General features: G+C 41.1%; 1 protein-coding gene across 2 annotated transcripts; it reads left to right on the top strand.

Annotated features, from left to right (window-relative positions):
* Positions 1-546: 546 nt before the first annotated feature.
* On the top strand, positions 547-21,594 carry OGA (O-GlcNAcase). Of its 2 annotated transcripts, XM_061458915.1 has the most exons (16): positions 550-1,007; positions 4,393-4,444; positions 4,776-4,873; positions 6,093-6,223; positions 6,930-7,101; positions 8,096-8,194; positions 8,350-8,634; positions 9,153-9,311; positions 10,555-11,165; positions 11,545-11,719; positions 15,374-15,459; positions 16,331-16,435; positions 17,341-17,426; positions 18,417-18,609; positions 19,921-20,080; positions 20,812-21,594. In XM_061458915.1, exons 1-16 carry the CDS (start codon positions 821-823, stop codon positions 20,946-20,948), a joined length of 2,736 nt encoding a protein of 911 aa, XP_061314899.1. In that variant the 5' UTR covers positions 550-820; the 3' UTR covers positions 20,949-21,594. The 2 variants fall into 2 exon arrangements, with proteins under 2 accessions (XP_061314900.1, XP_061314899.1); XM_061458916.1 differs by lacking the exons at positions 18,417-18,609; positions 20,812-21,594 and having other exon boundaries at positions 547-1,007; positions 19,921-20,052.
* Positions 21,595-23,085: the final 1,491 nt, after the last annotated feature.

Raw genomic sequence — 23,085 nt, 5'->3', positions numbered from 1 at the left:
TAAGAACAGCTTCAAAGGCTTTTCCCTCTGCAGCCCCACAGCTCGGTATCCTATCCACCCCGAACAACGATTAGCGTATGGGCCGCCGCCACGACCGGGCCCCTGCTCAGGGGAACCTACGCAAAAGCGCATGCGCAGCGCCGAAGTAAACACTTCACATCCCACCAGCCTCCCCCCACCGGCGCCGCTTCCCTACACAAACCCCACAGCGCATGCGCGCACCCCCCACCGCGCACCTGCGCGTTCTCCTAACTGCAGCCTCCCCGCCGTGCCCGGGGCCCCATCCTTTCGCGCATGCGCCGTGGGAATGCGCTAGCTCCTTGCGCAGGCGCCCTGGGCAGCCGCAGCCTCGCCCCTCCCGCCGCTGCGCTCCCGAGCAGGCGCAGTGTGCGTCCTCCGCGCTCAGCGCATGCGCCGTGAGCGCCGCCTCCCGTCACCCCCGCCCACCCGATTGCTGAGGTAACTCCCTCTTCTCAGTCTGTTGTTCCCGCTCTGGCGAAGAGGAGCCGTCAGCGCGGCGGGTGGCAGGTGGACTCCGGTAGGCTGCGGTGGCCCGTGTCGTCCCTGCCTGCGGTTGGTACAAGCTCCCCCGGTCCCCGCGGCGGTCTCTCTGCGCAACTCGCAGCGAGGGGGCTGCAGGCAGGGCGGTGCGGACCGGTTGCGGCCGGTTCCCTGCGCAGGCGCAGGGCTCCGTAAACAGGAAGCTGCGGCGGCCCGCAGCGGCGGAGACAAAGGGGTTGTGGAGAGGGGAAAGAAAAGGATCGGGGTGGCTCGGCTCGGCCCGGCCCAGCGAGTGGGGGTCCTGGCGGCGGGCGGCAGGATGGTGCAGAAGGAGGGGCAGGCGGCGCTTGAGGAGCCCCAAGGTAGCCCCAACCCAGCTGGCGTGCCCGGCGCTCCCTTAGAACCGCCGGGCGCCGCCGCAGGCCCGGTGCCGGGGGGTGAAGAGACTGACACCGAGACGGAGACCGCGCTAGGCTCCCGCCGCTTCCTCTGCGGCGTCGTGGAAGGTAAGAGCTCTCGGAGGGGGGCCCGATATCCCCGGGGCATGGGAGGTGTTTGGCGATGGGGGTGGGAGTCGGTGTCCGTGGGAGGCCTGGTCCCAGGTGGCGCTGCTGCTCCCGGCTCCTCCCCCGCCTCGCTGCGGCGCCCAGAGGAGCCCGCTCTTCGAGGAGGGTGGTGCGGGGTGCTTGGCCGCAGCTCCCTCCGCTAGAGAGGAGAGGCTGCGGGGGGGGGAGGAGCCGCGGCTCCCGGGCGGGGCTTCTGCCTCTAGGTCTGGTGGTGGAAGCCGCTCGCTAGCGGGGAGTGCCCTTTGATGGCAGCTGCTCGGCCGGGTGAGGGCACGCCTGGCACCCCTGGTGGCTCGACGGTACCTAATGGAGGCTGAAGCAGTGCTGTGGCTCGCTTGCTAGTGCGTGTCTAAAGAGAGAGGTGGGAGGGAGAGAGGAGAGCTGCTGTGCGGTTGCCCAGCTGTACATGCTCTTGCTCTGCGCCAGAGGCTCAGATTCAGTTTGCTGGGTAGGGGATCGGTGATTCCATAGTTCTGGATTTAATATTAAATGCTTCTTAATCTCGGAAGTGTTGTAGTTTACCATTTGAATTGCGCTGTAGAACAGTAATCTGTCTTTTGGTGTTGATGCACCATTAAAAGGTTTAAGTTGTTGCAGAATAAAGGGACTCTTTGCATTTCTCGATAACTGCAGGATTTATCTGCATTTATGACAGGCCAGTTAAAGCAGATGGTTGAATGCCAGCAAGAAAAATGGTTTATTCCCAACATAATAGATAGTTCAGAATTGTTATAAATTCCTGTGGACTACTATTATATCTGCACCTATAATGAATCTCCGGTAGGAGAGCAAAATGATTAACAGAATATAGAGGGTAGTACGCAGTTTATCAAAGTCAGTATCTGCACTGCTTTCAGAATGCCTTTTGTTCATGCCGTAGAAAACTCCATTTGGCTTCTGCAAATGTCATTGTGCTGAGTGGAGTAAAGTCTTTATTTTGAGCACTTGCTAGACCTTAAATCCAGTCAACATAGAGATGCCTTTGTTAATAGAATTGTGTGAAGATAGATGCTAAAATGAAGGCTTTGGAGACAGCTAACGGTGAACAGAAATACAGATTGTAACAGCATGCTTCCTCGTGCTGCTGATACATCTTGACCATAGATCATCTGTTCATCAGGTTTATATCAGAACCGCTGCCTATACCATAATAATTTTTCTTGTCGTCTTAGTTACAGTATAACTGGGATGATGTATTTGGCATGATCTGTTGCCTCTGTGTTAACCTGACACAGTCTTGAGGGAGTAGAATGAAACCAGGTTGATTTTTAGTTGGACAGAAAACAAGCTCCAAGATTTGTCATCAGCTGATGACATTGGCAATTAAGAAATGGGACAGATAGAAAAGTGTCACCTCAGATTAGCATGTTTTCTTCAGTCTTATTTAATTTGGTTTTGTTATCTGATTATCACAGCAGCCTTCCAGTATCTGAACGGTTCTGTAAGGATGCTGGAGAGGGACTCTTCGTCAGGGACTGTAGCGATAGGACAACGGGAAATTGATTTAAATGTCAACAGAGGAAGTTCAGGTTAGATATAGGGAAGAATTTCTTTACTGTGAGGGTGGTGAGGCACTGGAGCAGGTTGCCGAAAGAAATGATAAATGCTCTATCCCTGTCAGTGTTGAAGGCCAGGTTGGACAGAGCCTTAGGCAGCATGGTCTAGGGTGCGGTGTCCCTGCCCATGGCAGGGGAGTTGGAACTAGATGATGTTAAGGTTCTTTCCAGCCCAAACGATTCTGTGATTCTATGATTATTTTCTTTTTTCTTTTTTTCTTTTTTAGTAGGGCCCTGCTCAGCTTTAGGCTCCTAGGTTTGAAACATGGTATCATAGGTAAAGCGTAAGTGTTCTGAACCAGTCATGAGACATAGGTGGTATTTATTAGGTATCACAGTATTTCATTCCTTTTCTGGGTTCTTGAGCTTCTCAGGGCAGCATCGATCAGAACTGGGGAGGCCTGGTGAAAATGAGACATTTGTTCTGCGTGAAATAAGATGGAAGGTTTTTGTGCCTGCTCTCGTTTGCTCTTCTGCTGGACTGTCCTCCGTTTGTCACTTTGCAGTTATGCGAGTAGTAGTTACGCAGCTTTGCCACTTCGTGGTGCCAGTTAGTCTAAGATCACTCATTGAGAGATTAATTCTTAATCCTCTTTTAAGCTTCTTAAAAGAGCATTGCTCACTTAATAGGTAACTGAAACAGATGTTAATATATAGAAGATGCTTCAGTTGCATCAGTTTTGAATTTTGAAAGGTTGTAGGAGGGTGATTTTGACCTCCACAAGACCAAATATTTACAGATTTACAATGGTGGAAAGCTCTGGAAATGAAGATGGAGTCTGCCTTTTGAACTGGTGTTCTGCAGGGACTTGCGAGCTTTGTGTATTAGCAGCATCATTCATCACTGATTGGCTGTGTTGTTTGAAAATAAAAACTTACTAAATTTCAGTGTTATTTTAGTCTCTGGTCTTTGCACAGCCTGCCAAGCTGAAACTGTTTTGAAGTGCCCACTTGTGGTTGAACTGTTTGCATATAGGTCTAATTGACTGAGAGTGCTTTTAAAGTATTATGTTTCTAGAATGGATTAGATTTAAAACCAGAAGTAGTTATGGTTTCCATGGAATCGCATGCTTTGATTATGCACTGTTATAAAATTACTTGTGGAGATGCTTTTATATGATTATTCAAGGACATAGTCTTAGCTTGTAAAGATGTGGGAATTGAAGATATCAACTTGCAAGTTAATTTTGACAGGAGCCTGTTAAGATGAATAAAAGGAATGAGATCCTAAGCATTCTCCTGACTCACTTGCACATTTTTTAAATTGCACAATATTGCTCAGTATGCATTTATATACTCTGTGTGTATTTAGCATTCTAATCTGTACCATCAGTTAAGCATTTTTGAGCTGGTAAATATTTTCAAGTGTCTTCATGCTCATATTACAGTCAAATCTATTTTGTAGGTGTCTGGAGTGACAGTTTAATTAGGTTCTGGCTGTTCAGTCTGTTTCTAAAATAATGCTGACTTGACTCATCAAGGGCATATGCTCAGGAGTACAGTTTGGATTCTGAAAATTAATTGCTTCAATGGCCAAAATTGTAAGACTTTAGATCATAAGAAATGGAACAAGTTATAATTGCATTTTAAATTTAGATCAGTTTGGGTTATTACACTTTGCTAATGCTGCTTAACTAGATTGCTTTTTCCTGTTTTGGGAAGCTTTTTGCTGAATGTAGCAGAAGAAAAAAAATGGTGTGTTTGTAATATAAAGTTTCATGGAGCACAGGCATAAGCTAACTGGATAATGTAAATCTTGTTTCCCATAGGATTTTATGGAAGACCTTGGGTTATGGAGCAGAGGAAAGAACTTTTTAGAAGGCAAGTCATGCTTCCTCTTACTGCAGCACATTCCATCACAATATGATCATAATCTTCCACTTAAGCCTGGAAAGAATTACTGTGCTAAATTAGAAGAACTTTTGCCGAATATCTACATTACTGGGGGCTCGTATTCACCTTTCCATCCTGCCTAAAATGAATTCGTCTAATACCAGTTGTGCATAAAGTTATTGTAACTTAATAGTATAGGAACAGTGATCAATGAAGAAAACATAAATTAGATCAGGTAAAAAAATTAGATCAAGTAAACCATAGAATTCCTGAATTTGTAGGCTAGTTTCCCATGAAGGCTTTCTTCCTGTGTTCACAGACTTCAGAAGTGGGGACTAAATACATACCTGTATGCTCCAAAGGATGATTATAAGCACAGGATGTTCTGGCGAGAAATGTACTCTGTGGAGGAAGCAGGTAATTGCCTTTATTTGCCTCTGTGTTTTCTATAAGTAGACCTCTGAATGAATTGGTCATTGCTAAGTGTGCTGCTTATGTCTGTTTAATCTCGGTAGCCTTTTCCAAAGGTGAGTGGAGACCTCTTCTTAATGCCTGGCAGATGTATTCAGTGAAGCTTTGGTACAAGCATAGATTTACTTCTTTTAATTGTAACTCTGCAGATGATTTCTGAAACTGCTTCTCAGGCTTTTGTTTTACAACATTTACCCTTTTCCAGGGGAAGGTTGCTCAGAATTATTCCTTTGGCTCTTGAACATCTGGGCCATATTTTGAAGTAAAAATTAGTTGCTTCAGAAAAGAAAAAAGATTAATGAGCAAATAGCATACCCTTTTATGCGATTCATGAAGTGCTTGTCTCGGCGAAGAGAGTGCCAGTTAGACAAGCAGCTCCTGACTTTTTAGTGAGAATATAAGACCTGTTCAGGCTGGTGTGAGGCTTTTATCCACCTTTGGATCTGCAGTGTTCTATTAGCTTGTGGGGATTATTAATTTTCCTTGGGCAAAGGGAAAATTATTCTCATTCAATATTAAGTAATCCTTCGTGGAGGCCATTTTGAATCGCTGCAGAAATACAGGCTAAAGGATGCTGCAGTGTAATTGCCAATAGCACCAAAGATTGTTAAATATCCTAAAAAAAAATCCATACATTATTGTATAGAAGATGAAATTTTAAATTTGTTTCTTAAAATAATTCTGCACAGTGATGTTAAAACCCTTTTTGACGTGGCCTGAGCTTCCATCATATGTACAGGATGTGAATCAGTTTCATGTGGGGTGCAATTACTACTTTGAATTTTCTTAGTATATGTGACAAAAGTGGAAAAAGTGAGTAATAATTCTAGAACTGTTGATGTATGTACTGTAAAGCCAGCCTGCATTCACATTTGTCTCACAATGTTGAGACATAATTTTTTCAACCTTTAAATCATTTTAATATGGAAAATAACACTTCAAGGACAGCTGTTGTATTAGTTTTGGCATAATTTCTGAGAACTCTTTCAAACAGTTTGATGCTTTTTGCTGTGTTAGTTTTAAGAAATTCCGGCAAATGTTATTATTGGTGGTGGTGGTGGTGGTGTAGGAGAGGCATCTGCATTTTTATCGTTTACTTGTAAAGATGTCTGAGGGTTTGGTTTTATCGTTGAATCCTTCTGAACTATTTGAATTTGATTTCCAGAGCAGCTGATGACTCTAATATCAGCTGCACGAGAACATGAAATAGAGTTCATTTATGCAATCTCTCCTGGACTTGACATCACTTTCTCTAATCCTAAAGAGGTATCCACATTGAAACGCAAGCTTGATCAGGTAGGTGTGACACAAATTGACCATGGTTTCAGGGCTCACTCTTGCAGCTTTTCACTAGTTTCTTGAATGTTTTCAGCACTAGTATTAGTTTGAATGGCTCTGAACAATTCCAGTGGATGATTTCAGGTTGCATTGCAGAAGAGGCCAGTGATTATTTAGATTAAAACCAACCAAGCAAAAAAGCAATCCACAAAACCAACAAAATGTATTATCTTGTGTTGGATTCTGAAGGCTATTCTTAGGAACTTGCCTTCAGAGTGTTTTAGGGCCTTGAAGCCAAGATACATTTCTAAAGCAAGAATTCCTGTCCACAGTAGGCACCTTTGGAGGCAGACCTGACATAATGCGTGTCATGTTTGTTCCCTTGGTAGTCTCCTTTCCTTTGTCCAACAGCTATTACAGAATTAGCTTTTTTCCAGCTGTCTGTCCATGGAGATTGGCTTGGATTGTTAAAACTGGAATAGATTGCAGGTCTTTAGAGGGCTTATGTTTGAGAGAAGCAGAGCAGAGGCTCAGAAAGAGGCATTCATCATGTATAGATACCAAAGTCTGTCTTACCTCCCATACCTTCTCTCCCTCTTACCTGTAGCTTTTCCTTTCAGATAGGTTAGATTTAAAAATTACGTTGTTTGGTTAAAAATAAAATAAAAATAAAAATATTAAAAATTCAAAATTAATGCACTTTTTTTCCCCCTTCTTATATTAGGTTTCCCAGTTTGGCTGTAGATCTTTTGCACTGCTGTTTGATGATATTGATCACAACATGTGTGCAGCAGATAAAGAAGTTTTCAGTTCTTTTGCTCATGCTCAAGTCTCGATCACGAATGAAATTTATCAATATCTAGGAGAACCAGACACATTCCTTTTCTGTCCTACAGGTAAAATGAGATGAATCCTTTAGTTCAGCCTTAAAGGAGAGAGGCTGTTATCTTATGGAAATCACTGCGTTAAGGAGTATTTTGAGGCTGTTTGAATAAATTGACTTACAAAGAAAGGCTGAGGTAATTCTAACATATGCAGAGTTTTTGCCAGATCTGCACATCTCTGAAAAGCTTAATGCCAAGCAAAGAATGGTTTGAGAAGTTTGAACTGCAAATGAGGTTAAAGGAAAACTTACGTTTGACTTGTACCATAATCTTTTTGCTTCTTGATCTGGCTAGTTGTTGGTTTCTTAGAATTTGCTTAGAGTAGAGGTACAGCCCAGTCTGTGCTGACTTATCTCAGTGGTACCTGGCTTTAAGAGGATTACCCACATACTCTAGTCACTGAGCTGCTTTATTTATTTATTAAAAAATAAGATGACTTGCACTTGGGTCCAGTAATTTCCTTTCTCAATTGCAAGCTTCCTCTAATACCTGTAAGAATATTGTAAGGAAGCAAGAATCACTGTGTTCAGAGGTGTGGAGTGTTGCAAGGGAAATTCAATTCAGTAGCGGTGTTATCATTAGTGTTAATTTGTTTATCCCCTTACACTGTGGTGGCTTGTGTCTGTTGCAGAACTCCTACTTAGCTTTAAAGAGACATGTTGTAGTGTTACTGTTTTCAAGTATTTGCATTTCATAATCAGTCTTAGGGTTTCTAGGGTTTTTTGCATATTGTCTGCTGTAACCTGCCCTTCTATTTATGGAATTTATTTGGGCTTTTTTATTTTAATATTTGAGTAATTGTAAATAAATTATCTGCCTTTTTGATCTTTATGCTAATTATCATTCATCATGTGCTTTTTATTTATGCTTTGGACTTTTGGGCCTTTCTTCATTAATTTTGTTTCTCTTCTCAAATGGTACTTACTCTCTCAATGTGTTTCTGGGACACCTGTGTATGTCACAGGTGTGCATCCTTTTACTAACAGTGACATTCTCTTCTGTGTAGAATACTGTGGAACTTTCTGTTACCCAAATGTTGCCCAGTCACCATATTTACGGACCGTAGGAGAAAAGCTGCTCCCTGGCATCGAGGTGTTATGGACAGGTAAATATATTTTCTCTTCTTTTTTTTTTTTTTTAATGACCTGTTAGTGTTAATTATTTTTTTTTTAATATTTAGTAAAATTAACTGTCCAGCTACTTGGGTGTTGAATCTTCAAGTAAATGCAAAGCCCTTTGGTTATCCTGTTTCCTTTTTAGGTCCAAAAGTTGTATCCAAAGACATTCCAGTAGAGTCCATTGAAGAAGTTTCTAAGATCATCAGGAGAGCACCAGTTATCTGGGATAACATTCATGCTAATGATTATGATCAAAAGAGGCTTTTTCTGGGGCCTTACAAAGGTCGGTCAACTGAGCTTATACCGCGACTAAAGGGAGTTCTGACCAATCCAAACTGTGAATTTGAAGCCAATTATGTTGCTATTCACACGCTTGCAACCTGGTACAAGTCTAACATGAATGGAGTGAGAAAAGATGTGGTAATGAGTAAGTATCCATAAGTGTTAGCCTTTTCTCACCAACTTTTTCTTTTCAAGATCTTTTCTTTCCAAGACCTAGCATTTTCTATCCCAGAAGTAAATGGCAGTCACCTGAAAGATAATTAACATGTAGATTCTTTTATTGATTTTCTTGGAAGTATCTGTAGCACATGCTATCAGAGAATTTCTGAAGTCTTGAGAGGTGTCTGATTGTAGAAAAAGCACTCTCAGCAAACCAGTTCTAATGCACAGATCTAAGTGTCCATGGATTTGATTTCTTTGGAATGGAAGCAGTTCAGATTGAAAGAAAAACTGAATGAAGAGAAGCCAGAATGTCTACTTTCTGCATAGTTTGTGTTGACATTGATGGCGACCATAGTTTTCCATATTGCTTTATTAGGATGTAATGCTCTTTGTGAAGTAAGGCTTAAGAGATTGCTTGAATGCTTTGTCTAACATGACTTATTTTTTTAATTGATTTAAAATGAAACTTGCATGATAACTTTGTCAAACTTTTCTCTGTAGCTGATACTGAAGACAGTACAGTTTCTATCCAGATTAAACTTGAAAATGAGGGAAGCGATGAAGACATTGAAACAGATGTTCTCTATAGCCCACAAATGGCCCTGAAGTTGGCCTTAACAGAATGGTTGCAGGAATTTGGGGTACCTCAGCAATACAGCAGTGAGTCTGATTTGATGTTGTTCTGGGGTTGGTAGAAAAATGGCATAAAATGTTCAATACTTGCATTTAGTTGGCAACTGGTATACTTTTCAGTCAGAAGCATTTCCTGCCTTGCTAATTAGGGAGACCTTAATAACAAAATAAGAATGCTTGACATTCTGCAGTGTGCCTGTAGTGTCGTGACTGACCAGCAGAAGTAACTTTTATGTATGAGCCTTTGGCACTTCTGGTACAAAACAGAAAAGTCTTGATCTTGCTAGTCCCCATTGTTACTAGACTTCCATGGGACCTGAAAGAATAGGATTTTGAAGTGGGCATTAGACTATTGTAAGCATTAGTTCTGGTCCAGAAGAGTCCATATTCTTCCACTTGTTGTAAGATGGCTTTGTTTTTCTGAGTTTCTGTCTACAGAAAACAGCTGGGTTCCTTCCAGCATTGTACACCTTTCTTGTAGCAGTGGGATCTTGGGATCTAAGGTGGAAATTGTTTTTTCTCAAATGTGGATTTCAGGTAGTCAAAGTGCCCTCTTCTGACAACCGGTGATGTAATGGAGGGACCTTTTCTCCTCCCAGCTCTGTTCTGGTGCAGTTACCCTTTTCAACTGCTGTAGGGTTTTGAGTCTTTCTACAGCTCAACTGCAGCAAAAACACTGGGTGAGGAGTAGTAATTAAGGCATCATCTTCCTCCATTTTTGCAGAATTTTTGAGGTTAGAAGAGGACCTCTTGAGACTTCTTCGTCTAATCACCTTGCTCAAGCAGGGTGAGTTAGAGCAGTTTGCCCAAGACAGTGACCAGTCAGGTTTTGAATGTCTCCATTTCCCTAGATTAAAGACATTTTTGCAATTGAAATATTTAAGCATCAATCTCTTATTTTGAAATGTGCTTTTATCCAGATACACCTGTAACAAGTCAGCTGGTACAGGGGAAAAATAGTTAACTTTGGGAGCTTTTTATTCTGATGTCATAGTCAGAAATGCTGCTGGCAGCACATAAATATTAACTGATTTTCCTAGCTTTTCTCCCATTTTATCTTTGCTTACCAGTTATGTGGAGGGAAACCTGCAAAAATGAAGTCAGTAGTTAGATTTAGAGTGACAGAAGTGAACAGGCAAAGGACTAAAAGGATTGTTCAGATTGATCAGATGCTGTGGCAACAGAATCATCCATGATTTGCAGAAGTTGCTGATTTGAATGTTAATTGGCACATACGGAAAATTCTAAACTTGTTTCTTCTTATTCTCAGGTAGGCAAGTGGCCCACAGTGGTGCTAAAACTACTGTAGGGGATGTAGGGCCTCTGGTGGCACCATCCTCTTTAAATGCCGCAACTGTGGTTACCACAGTTTACCAAGAGCCTATCATGAGTCAGGGGGCAGCGCTGAACAGCGAGTCACCGGCCTTGGTAAAGGAGGAAGAGAAGAAGCAATCTGATGAAGAACCTATGGACACAGTGGTGGAAAAACAGGATGACACAGACAAGAATGCTAATCAGATACTGACAGATATTGCCGAAGCCAAGATGGCAGAGGAGTTGAAGCCAATGGATACTGATAAGGAGAGCATAGTTGAATCAAAATCCCCAGAGATGTCCATGCAGGAAGACTCTGGTAGTGACATTGCCCCTATGCAGACTGATGAGCAAATTAACAAAGAACAATTTGTGCCTGGGCCGAATGAAAAGCCTCTCTACACAGTAGAACCAGTGACATTAGAGGACCTGCAGCTTCTTGCTGACTTGTTTTACCTTCCTTATGAACATGGGCCCAAAGGTGCGCAGATGCTGAGAGAATTCCAGTGGCTCAGAGCAAATAGCAGTGTTGTCAGTGTTAATTGCAAAGGAAAAGATGCTGAAAAAGTGAGTGTGAATCTTGTTTCTGTACTTGTAAATCAAAATCCTGAACAATGTTATCTGTTGTTTGTAATGGAGATTGGTGTTCTACTTCCTTGGACTCAAAGTGTAGTGTATAACTAACCACAGGTCAGTAATTTTCATTCCTCCAGTGGAATCTACTGTTTTAAGCCCTGTAGTGCCATTTAGCTGTGAAGGCAGTCTGGTGTCTGCATTTGACCAGGGATCCCTGTACGTCTCACTTCTAACAACTGTAGAGAATATCCGTGTGATGTGGGTAGTCCTTGCTGGTAAAATGAAGTCATGCACTGTATAGTTTTCCTCCATACCTCTCCTCCCTAGAAGGCTGTGTTTGATCTTGTGGATCTTTTGCCTCCATTCATAGATAGAAGAATGGCGTAACCGAGCAGCCAAGTTTGAAGAGATGTGCAGTTTGGTGATGGGGATGTTCACTCGCCTCTCCAATTGTGCCAACAGGACAATCCTTTATGATATGTACTCCTACGTCTGGGATATCAAGAGTATTATGTCAATGGTGAAATCTTTTGTGCAGTGGTTAGGTAGGTGCATTGGGAGCCATTATAATCCCAGATAGTGTATATATATATTTATTTTTTTAATTAGCCCACGGGGAAAACAAAATATCAGGCAAATGTGTTCTCTGGGACATGGGGTCTGCTTTGGCCCTGATTTAAAGGTTTTTGTGTCTCACTATTTGAAGCAATGCTTGCCGTGAATTTGCTTTGGTATTGTAAGTGAAGTCTGCTGGATTCTTAAGGTTGGAGACCTTGATTTTCTTCTTGGGCTAATGAAACTTGAATCTCATCTGACACGTAAGTGTTGACTTTAGCTTACTCTTGACTGAATGCACACTGGACTATGCCATGTAACTCCTTGGATACCCTCTATATGATTGGAAAATGACACTATGAAATGTGACCATATCAGCCATCTGCTGCTTGCTCTGTCTTCATCACATTATTGCTGTCTTCAACAGAACAGTTGCAGAAGTGACATTTCAATGGGCCTGGCCCAGAGGAAGCCGATCGTCCCAGCTGTGTGCGCATGCGAGCTTTAGCAGAAGGCTATTCTGGTGCAAGAGAATTTCCTTTAAATATTTTCCAAATTGCTGATTTTTTTTTTTCCAACTTTTTTGGTTTTGTTTTTCTTAATGGGTGGAAATTGTGGAGCTCTCTGGACAGATCTAATCTGAGACTTAAACTGATCTTGAAACAAGTTTTGGTTTTGGTTTTTGTTTGGTTGGTTTTGATTTTTTGATTTTTGGTCTTTGGCTTTTTTTTTTTGTTGTTGTTGTTGTGGGTTTTGTGTTTTGTTTGTTTTTTTTTTGTTGTTGTTGTTTGGGTTTTTTATAGATATTTTTTGGTTTGGTTTGGATTTTTTGTTTTGGTTTTCCTGAAAGATTTTTGGGGGATCCTAAGTTGGCAGATAGCACCAGCATGGCCTGGGTAATTGTAGTGACCTCATTTCACTTTCAGGTTTTAATCCAGCTGTAAGGAATATGCTGTGGACTTGCTTGACATACATAGCAGGCAGCAAGGCTGGTGGTCTCAAGTCACGCTTTTTGTAGGTGTCACAAAGCTCACAGTGGTTAACCATTACACAGCCTTGGTCTAGTCCTAGTGTTTGGATTGTCTTTAAATCATATTCTTAACTGCTGGCAGGTTTAAGCAGGAACAGAAGACCTGTTGAGTCATCAAGTCAGTCTGTGCACAGCAACTTCCTGTGTTTTGTGCTTATTAAATATCTAATCCCTATACATTTTGTTGATAAAGAAGAGCTTTTAAGACTAGCTTCTGTAAAGTGCAGAGAAGAAAACTAGCTTGGAAGGAAAACTCATCAGCAATGTCGTATGTTATCATCTCTGCCTAATGCTGCTTAAAAGCTTTAAGTTTGCACATTTTAAAACCAACGCAACTCCCCCAGCTTGACTATTCTTGTTGTATATTGACCTTTAGCTAGAGAGAATGCCCTCTTTTTGATAAGTTAATGTTTAAAACTCCAGGCCAAAGCTCTGTAAAGCCAACAGTGGTTCTTGTAATTTCTAAATGTTGAGGGCCCAATTTAAGACTGCATTTCCAAATTATCAAACTACTGATTACAGTCGAAATTATCTTCATTTTTCAGTGTCCCTCTAAAGTTAGGTTTGACTTTAAATTTATCAAATATTTGGAGTAGTTCATCTTAGAAGCCATCTCTGTAAATATTCACTCTAACTTTGGCACTGTTCTGTTCCAGTACTCAAACTGGTATTAGGTAGTTTAAGAGTTTTTCACATATAAAGTTTAATACTCTTATGCTAACAGTGCTTCTGTGAGAGGGGATGTTGTTGTCTTCACCTTGCATTTTATCACCAGTGTAGATACATGTAAAGCAAAGATCTTTGGTTAAATACATCATTCTATAAAGCTAAGTATGTTGCAAATCCAAACAAATTAGTTTCCACAACGGTGTGCTCAATGGTCCACTGAATGTTCACTTTCTTTACCTCTCCTTCCAAGTCCAGCTAGCATTCAGTCCCTTAAATTAGTGTGGCTGTACAGTACTATGGATTACTAATGACTTCTATTGTCTTCTTCCCCATTGTGTACAGATGGGAGAATCCTCAGCACAAGTTTCTACTGCTATTGGATGGACAGCGCCAGATGTTCACAGCGCGTCGTCATTAATTAATTAAAATGGAAAGGTTTTGTCTGTGAGGCAGCTCAGATAGATTAGATGTGCAGTAGGCATGACCTGAAGTCACATTTGCGCAGCGACTAAGGCATTAACTATGTTTTTCATTTATACAGCTCTTCATTCACGCAGCTCTTTACTGTAATCATTGGAAGTGCTAGTTAAGTTGTAGTCTCAAAGGACAGACAGATACTGTCTTCCAAGTTACTGACGAAATCTTGGAAAGGGGATCTTTCTACATGGAAACTAAGATGTGGGAGTAAACCAAATTCAAATTTTGATGCTTGGATTGTTTCTGAAATTTACCATGCTTTTTAGGGTAGTCTGTATTTAACATGTATTCCTAAATCTCATAAATGTCAAACTTGGCCCACTTTGGGACTCTCTGACTAGCACAACATACTTGTCTGTACTGATCTGAGACTGTTACTTGAACAGGAGATAGATTGCTGTCCACAGAAGGAAAAGAGTATTTGTGCTGCTCATCTTGTCAGAAAACTGGGTGGGTGATTGAAATCTCTGTTTCAGATACTACATTTGGTTTTGGGTTGTTTGTTGTTTTGTTTTTTTTTTTAACTCGGGAGTTGTCATTTATGTTAGTCGGTGAGGGCTGTGGTGCCTTGCTGGTGAAACACTATTAAAAGCCAAGCAGCTACTGGAAGTTTCTTTTCTAAAGCAAGCATAAACTAAAGCTGGGCCTGCTGTGGCTGGTTGATCAGCAGGGACCCTGCTGTGTCTGATATGCTTCAGGAGTTAAAAAAAATCAAGAGGCTAAAAAGCGAAGCTGATATTACCTGCGGCCAGCAGTGTGTACTGGTTAAGTTGTACTGGTAAATTGTGAGTCAATTCCAGTTAACACTATGTAGCTTTTTAATGGGCCAGCAGCATTGTGAAGGTACAGCTTGGCTTATGTAAATCTGTATAGTCTCTTGCAAGAATACTGTTTCTGGCTGCCTGAACTGTTCCAGACTATTTGTATACATTGCCAGTCCTAGTTTTCTGACAAGATTAGAAACAATCATTATTGAAATGTGACTTCAGAAAGGTCCTTTTTTTTTTTTTTCAAGGGGCTGTGATAATGGTATTTGACCTAAAGTTTAGGGTAGCGGCTACTGAGCCACGTAGCTTCCAAGATGTCATCTTTTCATAGGTGAAGTGGATGTTTCTGCTACCAATATATATATAAAAAAAGATGTGTATGAAACGTCTGGGAAGCTTATATAATTGTGCATGGTACCATTCCTGTGCCTTTTGGTCTAGAATGAGGTGTCTGAGCTGAATCACCTCAGCTGCACTTAGACTGGTCTGTTTTGGGTAATCACAAATTTGGGATACTGCAGTTAGTGCACAAGCACAAAATCTTTATAAAATCTTCCATTATTACAGCCTCCCCCCAAGCCCTGGATTCTAGCTCAGTTAGAGAGCTTTTTCCACAAGTGTGTGTTGGCTTTTTGGACATGTTAGACACCCAGGAAATCCCCCTTCTCGTAACGTTCTCCGCTTGGATCTGATCTCAACAGGGTGTCGTAGTCAATCTTCAGCACAGTTCTTAAGTGGAGACCAAGAACCCTGGGCCTTTAGAGGTGGTCTAGCAGGAGAGTTCCAGGTATCAATATGACTTCACAACTGAATGACATTTTCTTTGTTTTATGAGAAACCTTTTGTTGCACATCAGAGGTCTGGAAGGATTGGTCTGCCGAAGGCTTTCTGGTCCAAAGCCCATTAGCCTTACAGCTTGGTTTAAAATAATTTTCCTCCCCTCTCTACAGTAATTTCTCAAGGAGATGCTGCCTGTCCCACGCGCATGCGAAGCGCAGCGGCTTTAGTTGGACATTTCACATTGTTTCTTTGCAGGTCGCACAGCATTTTTACCTGCGCCCGCAATTGCACAATGCGCGCATGCTTGTCTGCCAATGGGAATTCCATGAGCAAAAGGGATAGTCATCCAAATTCTGGTTCCTCGCCAAATAAAGCTGTAATGTGCTTTGTTGCAAAGATTGCAATTGGCAAATAGTTCTTCAGCTGCTGTTTATGCCATGTTCAAGTTTGTTCATGGATTTTTCTGGCACTCTACTTTTCCCCCCTCACAGGTGCTCTGCGCGCAGCAAATTGAGTCAGCGCATTGCTTTTGGGATAAAGTGTCTCCTCTGGCCAGTTAACCCTCTTCAGACCAAACCTTTCCTCCTGACATTCTATGTTCTTATACAGAGCCAGTGTAGATATGATTGGTAAAAAAAGTATTTTAAAACAGATAAGATTAACAGACTCTTAATGTGCTGTTTCAATTGCATATTTTAAAACACCCAATTGGATATTTCCTATTCAGATAAGGTCTTTGCGTTTATAAAGCATACCAACCCCACCTTCTTTTGGGGTGCCTGCAAGTAGCAAATGTTAATTTGGGAGTCTGCAGTGCACACCCAAGAGCGATGGGTTTTGCTGTTCATACAGTCATATTAAGTATTTTGTTTTCACAGCGCTTGCTGCCTATTGATGGGGCAAATGACCTCTTTTTTCAACCACCTCCATTAACACCCACTTCCAAAGTGTACACCATCCGACCCTACTTTCCTAAAGATGAGGTAACTGCTTTTGACACTTCTCACTAGTGTTAGTCATGTGTTTCCTTTTGTGGAGTAACTAGAGTCACTCCATCCCTTAATGAAATTGTGGTGGTTTCGTGCCTGTTAGCTTAGCAAGAAGAGTACTTAAAGGTGAAGTATTAACCAACAGTTAACACTCTATGGATGCAGTTTAAACAATGTAAGAATTGAAGTAACTTGAACTTCTGCATTTGTAGCTACACTGAAATGAAACATGTTTCCTTTCAAACATAAGTATCTAGGTTGAGCTTGCAGCTGCTCAAATCAACCCTGGTTTTGGAGACAATTGAATAAACAAGGCTAGCGCATGAAGACATCTTTACCTGCCGCTTTTAGGCTAGCTCTGTCCTCTGCTGTTCTCACAAGCAGTAGCACAACCTTTTCCATACCCCAGACCAGGACAGTACATGAGCTGGTATGTTCATTTGTAGGCAATAGAATTGATATTTGTAAGCCACCTAAAAAATTGGTGATATAGAGAGGTGTCAAATGCAAAGTAAAAGTGTAAAGTTTTCTAATGTAAAGTGTGCCTGATGAAAGTTCACTCTTTAAAGAGGTTCAGCCTTTTAAAGTCAGGGTGTGTCTGTCCTTCACAATGGTTAAGTTGTTGCACTTGAACCTTGGAGTTTTTGAAAATGAACTTTGTAGCTTGAGGGTGTTGATACTCAGTGAGTGCTTGGTAACTAACCCTGGAGGTTAAACTTGTGTTCTTACAACCTGTGGGGAAAATAGAGCCTTTCTCATAAATGGGTGCTCTTGTTTTGTGTAACTTAAATGCCTGACAGTGCTGCTTTACAGTGGAGCTGTTAATGAAGTCTCTCTAAAACAGCTGATAATTTTTTGAATGTGACTGATACTTGAAATAATCTTTTCTCTCTTCTTAGGCATCTGTATATAAGATCTGCAGAGAAATGTATGCTGATGGAGCTGATCAACCTTTCCATAGTTTACCAGATTTAATTGGAGACAAGTATGTATTAGGAATTAATGACCTACAGAAGTGATTCTGAAGGATGAAGTCCTAACACTGTTTAATTCGAATTTTTAAAAGTCGAAGGGGGGAAAGAATGCAACTAGCATTTGATTTTACAATAAGGCTAAAATCTGCCATCTGCAGGCCTTAGGATATTGGGATTTTGTTTTCTTAAAAGTTTAACAATTATAATTAACAGTTATATCTCAGTTCATGTTCTGGCCACCTTTTGTGAGCTGTTAGAAAAAAGACTCAGCTAAAACCTCTGTATTATGAAACGTGTGCATCATAGTATCTTTTTTTTTTTTCATACTTTGTGAAAGCATATCATCAGAGTTCTCATAGTCTGGTATCTATTTTCCAGCCTAGTATAGTTCTTTAGATAACTGAATGTTTTATGAAGGCCAGTCTCCCAGCTGACTGCCTTGATTTTTTTTTTTTATTTTTTTTTCTGATACACATATTACAGATGACTTCTACCAGCTTTAAAAAAGAACAAGCAGTGACAAGTGAGATGAATTTAAAGGAAAAAAAGGCATTAAATCTGATCTGTAAAATGAGCTCTTTTTGAATGAGGTTTTTTTAATGTCTGAAGTGTTTAATTTAGGTGTAACTTGGTAGAGAGGTGACAGGAAGATAGGTAAGGAAGGATGTGTAACTGGTATCAAAACATAACCAAAAGAGAAGGTGGAAGAACAAGGAGGTAATGGCAGCAGAGAAGGGGGGAAGGAGGCTTGTGTCTCTGGTGAGTCAGAAGAGCAGTGTGTGTGGAAGTAAATTGTGGGAACCTGAGGTGCAGATGTTGCTCATAGTTGAGTTTTGACTGTCCATCAGTCTGTTAATTAATGCTTTTTAGGAGCTAACTTTGTGACTGGAGGACTCTTGACACTTATTTGGTTGACTCTAGAGTCTTCTCCAGAGTACCTGGAGAGGACACAGGTTCATAGTAATCTTCTTTGGACTGAGTTTGGACACTTCTTTCTGCAGGTTAGTAGGAGGCCTGCTCACCCTCAGCCTGGATTACTGCTTTGTCTTAGAAGATGAGGATGGCATATGTGGCTATGCTTTGGGAACAGTTGATGTGACTCCTTTCATTAAAAAATGCAAAATGTCTTGGATCCCTTTCATGCAAGAAAAATATACTAAACCAAATAGTGACAAGGAACTGTCTGAGGCAGAGGTTAGTATAAACCACGAGATCAGAACTGCATGATGAACTATTTCTTTCCAGAGCAGGTCTTTATTTTTCTTATTTTCAGTTTCCATGTAATGATTTCTTTTGTACTTTTATGAACTCTTTGAGCATGGTATTGAGCATTTTAGAAGGTAACAGTAAAATTATTCACTGCCAATCAGATACAGGTTGTGTGTTGTAATACACCCCTGAGGTGTGCTTTAATAGTAATCAATGCAGTAAATGTAAGCCACCTTAATCTAGAGAAAATTAAAGGATTGCTTCTGCTCTGTTCTCCTGCAAAGTGAGATAGTGGTTTCCCCATGCTGTAGGTAAGGCTCACCCCTGATAGTCACATCAGTTTAAGTATGGAAAACAAACCTATGGAAAACAGTATTTGGTTTTGATGTTAAAGTCTGTGAGCCGTTTGTGGCATGTGGCAGCTGTAAATGGTGCAAAATGACATCTCGCCTTCAGCAAGTGCTAAAAATATTATTTTCCAACAAGTTGTCTGAATACAAGGAATCATAGCAGACTGGTGGACCTCCTCAGGGACTCCCCAGCTGGTAAGGCAGGGCCAAACTGGCATATACGCGGTGTGCTCTTGCTTTATTTGACTAGGACTTGGATAAAGTCTTACAGGAGAGGTCATGGCTCTGAGAGCACAGTCCTTCACACAAGCAAAGAAAGCTTCTTGGAAATAGAGTGAAATGATTGTTGCCCCATTGTGAAAATGGCCACTACTTACAGGCATGTTTGATGGGGAAAAAACCTGAAGTACATTTAAATAAACACACAAAAACTCCCCCAGCCTTGCAGCAAATACCAGCAATCTTATTTAGGTGCAACTAGAAGGTATCTTAATAGCTGTACTGTCACTATTGAAGTGGAGCTAATTCTGCAGTCTCTAGGTTTTGTAACTTCTGCATTTGCAGAGTGCTGTGCCTTCAACTGCATGTGTAAGTTCAGATTTTGAAGCAAAGTTAATGCAAAGATACTGGAAGCTAAATACTGCAAAGCTGTAATAGATGCAGTAAAGGAGAAAGGGCCTTAATTTCCTGAAGTTTAAAGCCAAGCATTAGAGAAAGCAGGAGGGATTTTGTGCTGCTAAGCTAGCTTTTTGCTGTTGGTGCAGTATCTCAGAAAAAGTCTTGTTTGTGAGACTGTGACTTGAAAGCTGTTCCTGTAAACGGAGAGGTCTTTGTACTTTGCTGTTGAGATAGATGCTGTGGGATTTTATCCATTTAGCTTTTAAAAGACAAATGAAAGTGAAAAGCTGGATCATGATTAGATGTCTATTTCCCATATTCTTTTCAGAAAATAATGCTAAGTTTCCATGAAGAGCAAGAAGTATTGCCAGAATCGTTCCTTGCCAACTTCCCATCATTGATAAAGATTGATATCCACAAAAAAGTGACCGATCCAAGTGTGGCTAAAAGCATGATGGCCTGCCTGCTCTCTTCTTTAAAGGCTAATGGTAAGCCTCTTGCACTCAAAATTCCTTGTTTCCTGAGTATATGTTAATTCTAGGATGCAAGACAAACTTGGGTGGTTATATTAATATACTATACTTCCATATCAGCCTGAGAGATTCTGTTCCTGACACTAGGTAAATAATTACAAAAGCTTTTAGGATAGCTGACTTCTGCTGCTATCCTTGTTAAAAAGTAGCTTTTCACTTTAGCCATTATCCTGCAAATTAGAAAATAGGAAGAACCGAGGGAGCAATTTGACAATAGGAGCACACATTTTTACATCTTGAACAGCACACAAATGTTTCTATTTCCCCTCCTGGTATTGGTAGTGATGCTTTTTCTTCTGTGTGGCAGCATGTGCTGGTGGGTAATTACCAAAACCTTCAATATGGGGAAGTACTTGGCTGCCTGCCTGACTGTGCACCTGAGATTCACAGCTCCTTTGTGCAATTTGGTGCTGTTTTCTGAGACAACATCAGAGTTTCAGGATGCTTTTATGTGAAATAAAAGGTGTGCAGAGGGTTCGTTCAGACTTGACATCTGCAGTGTACAGTGCCTTCAGGGGGTGGTCAGCTATGTTGCCATAAATCTTGGGCACTATACTTTGTATAAAATTGGATCAGTGATTTCATTGGGTTTAAGTGTTAAAATAGGTGGGAACTTTAGTAATATCTGATGTCTGTGCTTGTTACAGTAACTTATTCTATAGTGTTTTGTTTCTTTCCTCCTTCAGGCTCCCGTGGGGCTTTTTGTGAAGTGAGACCAGATGATAAAAGAATCCTGGAATTTTACAGCAAGCTGGGTTGTTTTGAAATTGCTAAAATGGAAGGATTTCCTAAGGATGTTGTTATCCTTGGAAGAAGCCTGTGAAGTGCTTGACCGTGAACTGTTCCAGTACCGTAGTCCCTTAAACAGCTGGGGAGGTAGTGGTGGGGATCTTCATATGGTCTAGCTGCACAAAGCCAGGAATAAACCAGCTTGGTAGAAGGGGCTATGCGAAAATCACCCATCACACATTCAGACTGTAATTTGTTGGAAGGGGATAATGCTGCTGAAAACACTGTTTTAACAAAGAAACCTTGTCCTCTTCTGGTCCTGTGTGAAGTGCCAAGGAATCTTGCATGGGCTATAGCTTCTCGGAGGAATCCCTCTCAGTCGGTCCTGTGGTTGATGACAGTTCTCTGCACTCACGTGTCAACAGAAAAGTGGTCTCTGGCAGAAGTACCTGTAAAGGTGCCGCTTGTTTCTTTGTCATAGAGCGAGATGTGCAGCTGGAAGTTGCACGAAGGGGAGGGATTGCCTATGTCAATCAGCAAATTTAAAGATAAGTAGCTACAGTTCTATTTTTGACTATCTTTATGCTTGTTGGTAAAGCAATGACCCGTTGTCACTTCTAATGACCATTGGTTCAAACTTTGTGCTTTGTTAGGGACAAATGTGCAGTGGTCTGTGGCAGAAGTCACTTAATGACAACATTGTAAACTTCAGTGTATATAAACTTAGCCGTATGCTGACTGACTTTTTGTTTACCGGTTTTTGTAACTTTCTTTTGAAAAGTGAAATGGTATAGGTCCAAGGTGGCACTTTTGGATAACCTAAAACCACAATGGAGAACAAATCTGTCCTTGGCACTGACCTTTCTTACTGTGCCTCATGTCCAGGGCTAGGGGCTGACCATCTTGGGTAAGGGGAGCAGATCCCAAATGATCCTTCCTTCAGACAGCAGTTTGTCACTGTGTGAGGTTATCATTCTCTTGGGACTGAAACAACAATTCACAAGGGGGTTTGGTAACATTCACATGGGATTGTGGATGAAAGACGGTGAGAGGGAGAGAGCTGGCCCGCAGCTGAGACTTGTCCTTGGAACAGTCACCATGTTTCAAAGCCTGTTTGTACCAGTTGGATTAAAACAGGGTCTTCAAGTCCTGCACATTTGTATCAAATAACTTTTCTATAAGAGATGCCACAATAAGCACATTTTTACATTATTTAAATGGTTACCTACTTTTAAATGTTCCAGGAGTTTAATGTTTTTACACAGGACTGACATGTTTGGTTATTGGATGGAATCAGCATGGTATGGGATCTGGTAGTGAGTTAGTTGCATCATTTGTGAAATTGGTATTTCACACAAGTCCCAGTGGCCCAAATACACAATTGGCCAATGGTACGCAGCTTGCAGTACCTTGCTTCTTTCACCTGCTGCCATCCGCTGTCTTTCTCTTCCTTTTTAATTTTCCTGGGTTTTTTTTCAGTGATGCACAGAGGAAGTTCAGTTCTTTTTACGAGCCTCCAGCTGCATAGAAGTTACATAACCTATAGTGAATGGCATTAAGACTGCAGTAACATTGTCTGCAACCTATGAGGCGATAAGATAACTGTGTTTGGCCTTCTGGTGCAGTCATATACAGGACGGTTTTGGTTGGTTTTTTTGTTTTGTTTTTGTTGTTGTTGTTTTGGTTTTCTTTCTCCTTTGCAGAATGTGAACAATTTTTTTTTTCAATGTGGTAGCAAAGTATTTAAGTTGAAACAAGTTCATTTTTTTTTTTTTTTTTTTTTAGAGAGAGAGGTACGGGGTTTTGCTGCGGGATTTCATGCAAATCAGAGCTGAATGCCACTAGTTTTTATACAGCTTTGAACGCATGTTGAATAGCTGATACCTTGGTTTATCAGGTTGGGAGAGTTTTGTTCATGGATACCAGAGTCAACTTACTTTGTCTGGATGTGTAACATAACAGCATAGGATGCTTGTGGCCTTATTTCTTGGCTTTTAAGGAATTGCCGCGTTTTCTCTTCCTATGACTTTGTTACTATTATAGAAGTTAATTGTATAAGCCTATGGAACGTCAGGCCAATACCATCATTCTAGGATTGTAAAGTGATATGTTGACATATCTCATGGTTATGAATTTTCATTAAGGTTGAATGCCACTTTCATTATTCTGTTTTTAGATCAACAGTATCTGTAGCAGAAAAAAATGACCTGTAAAACTGTATTTGAAGACCA

This window comes from Pezoporus flaviventris, unplaced genomic scaffold (assembly GCF_033815535.1).
Source record: "Pezoporus flaviventris isolate CSIRO_AGI_PZ_B2104156 unplaced genomic scaffold, CSIRO_AGI_Pfla_v1 ptg000029l, whole genome shotgun sequence".
In the NCBI taxonomy this organism is placed as follows: domain Eukaryota; kingdom Metazoa; phylum Chordata; class Aves; order Psittaciformes; family Psittacidae; genus Pezoporus; species Pezoporus flaviventris.
The sequence above is the reverse complement of the archived record's forward strand: the minus strand, read 5'-3'. Positions and strand labels throughout refer to the sequence as shown.

Coding starts and splice junctions, on each gene's coding strand:
- OGA (XM_061458915.1), top strand. CDS start 821: ATGGTGCAGAAGGAGGGGCAGGCGGCGCTTGAGGAGCCCCAAGGTAGC. Junction 4,874..6,092: donor GTACTCTGTGGAGGAAGCAG/GTAATTGCCTTT, acceptor TTTGATTTCCAG/AGCAGCTGATGACTCTAATA. Junction 9,312..10,554: donor GGTACCTCAGCAATACAGCA/GTGAGTCTGATT, acceptor TCTTATTCTCAG/GTAGGCAAGTGGCCCACAGT.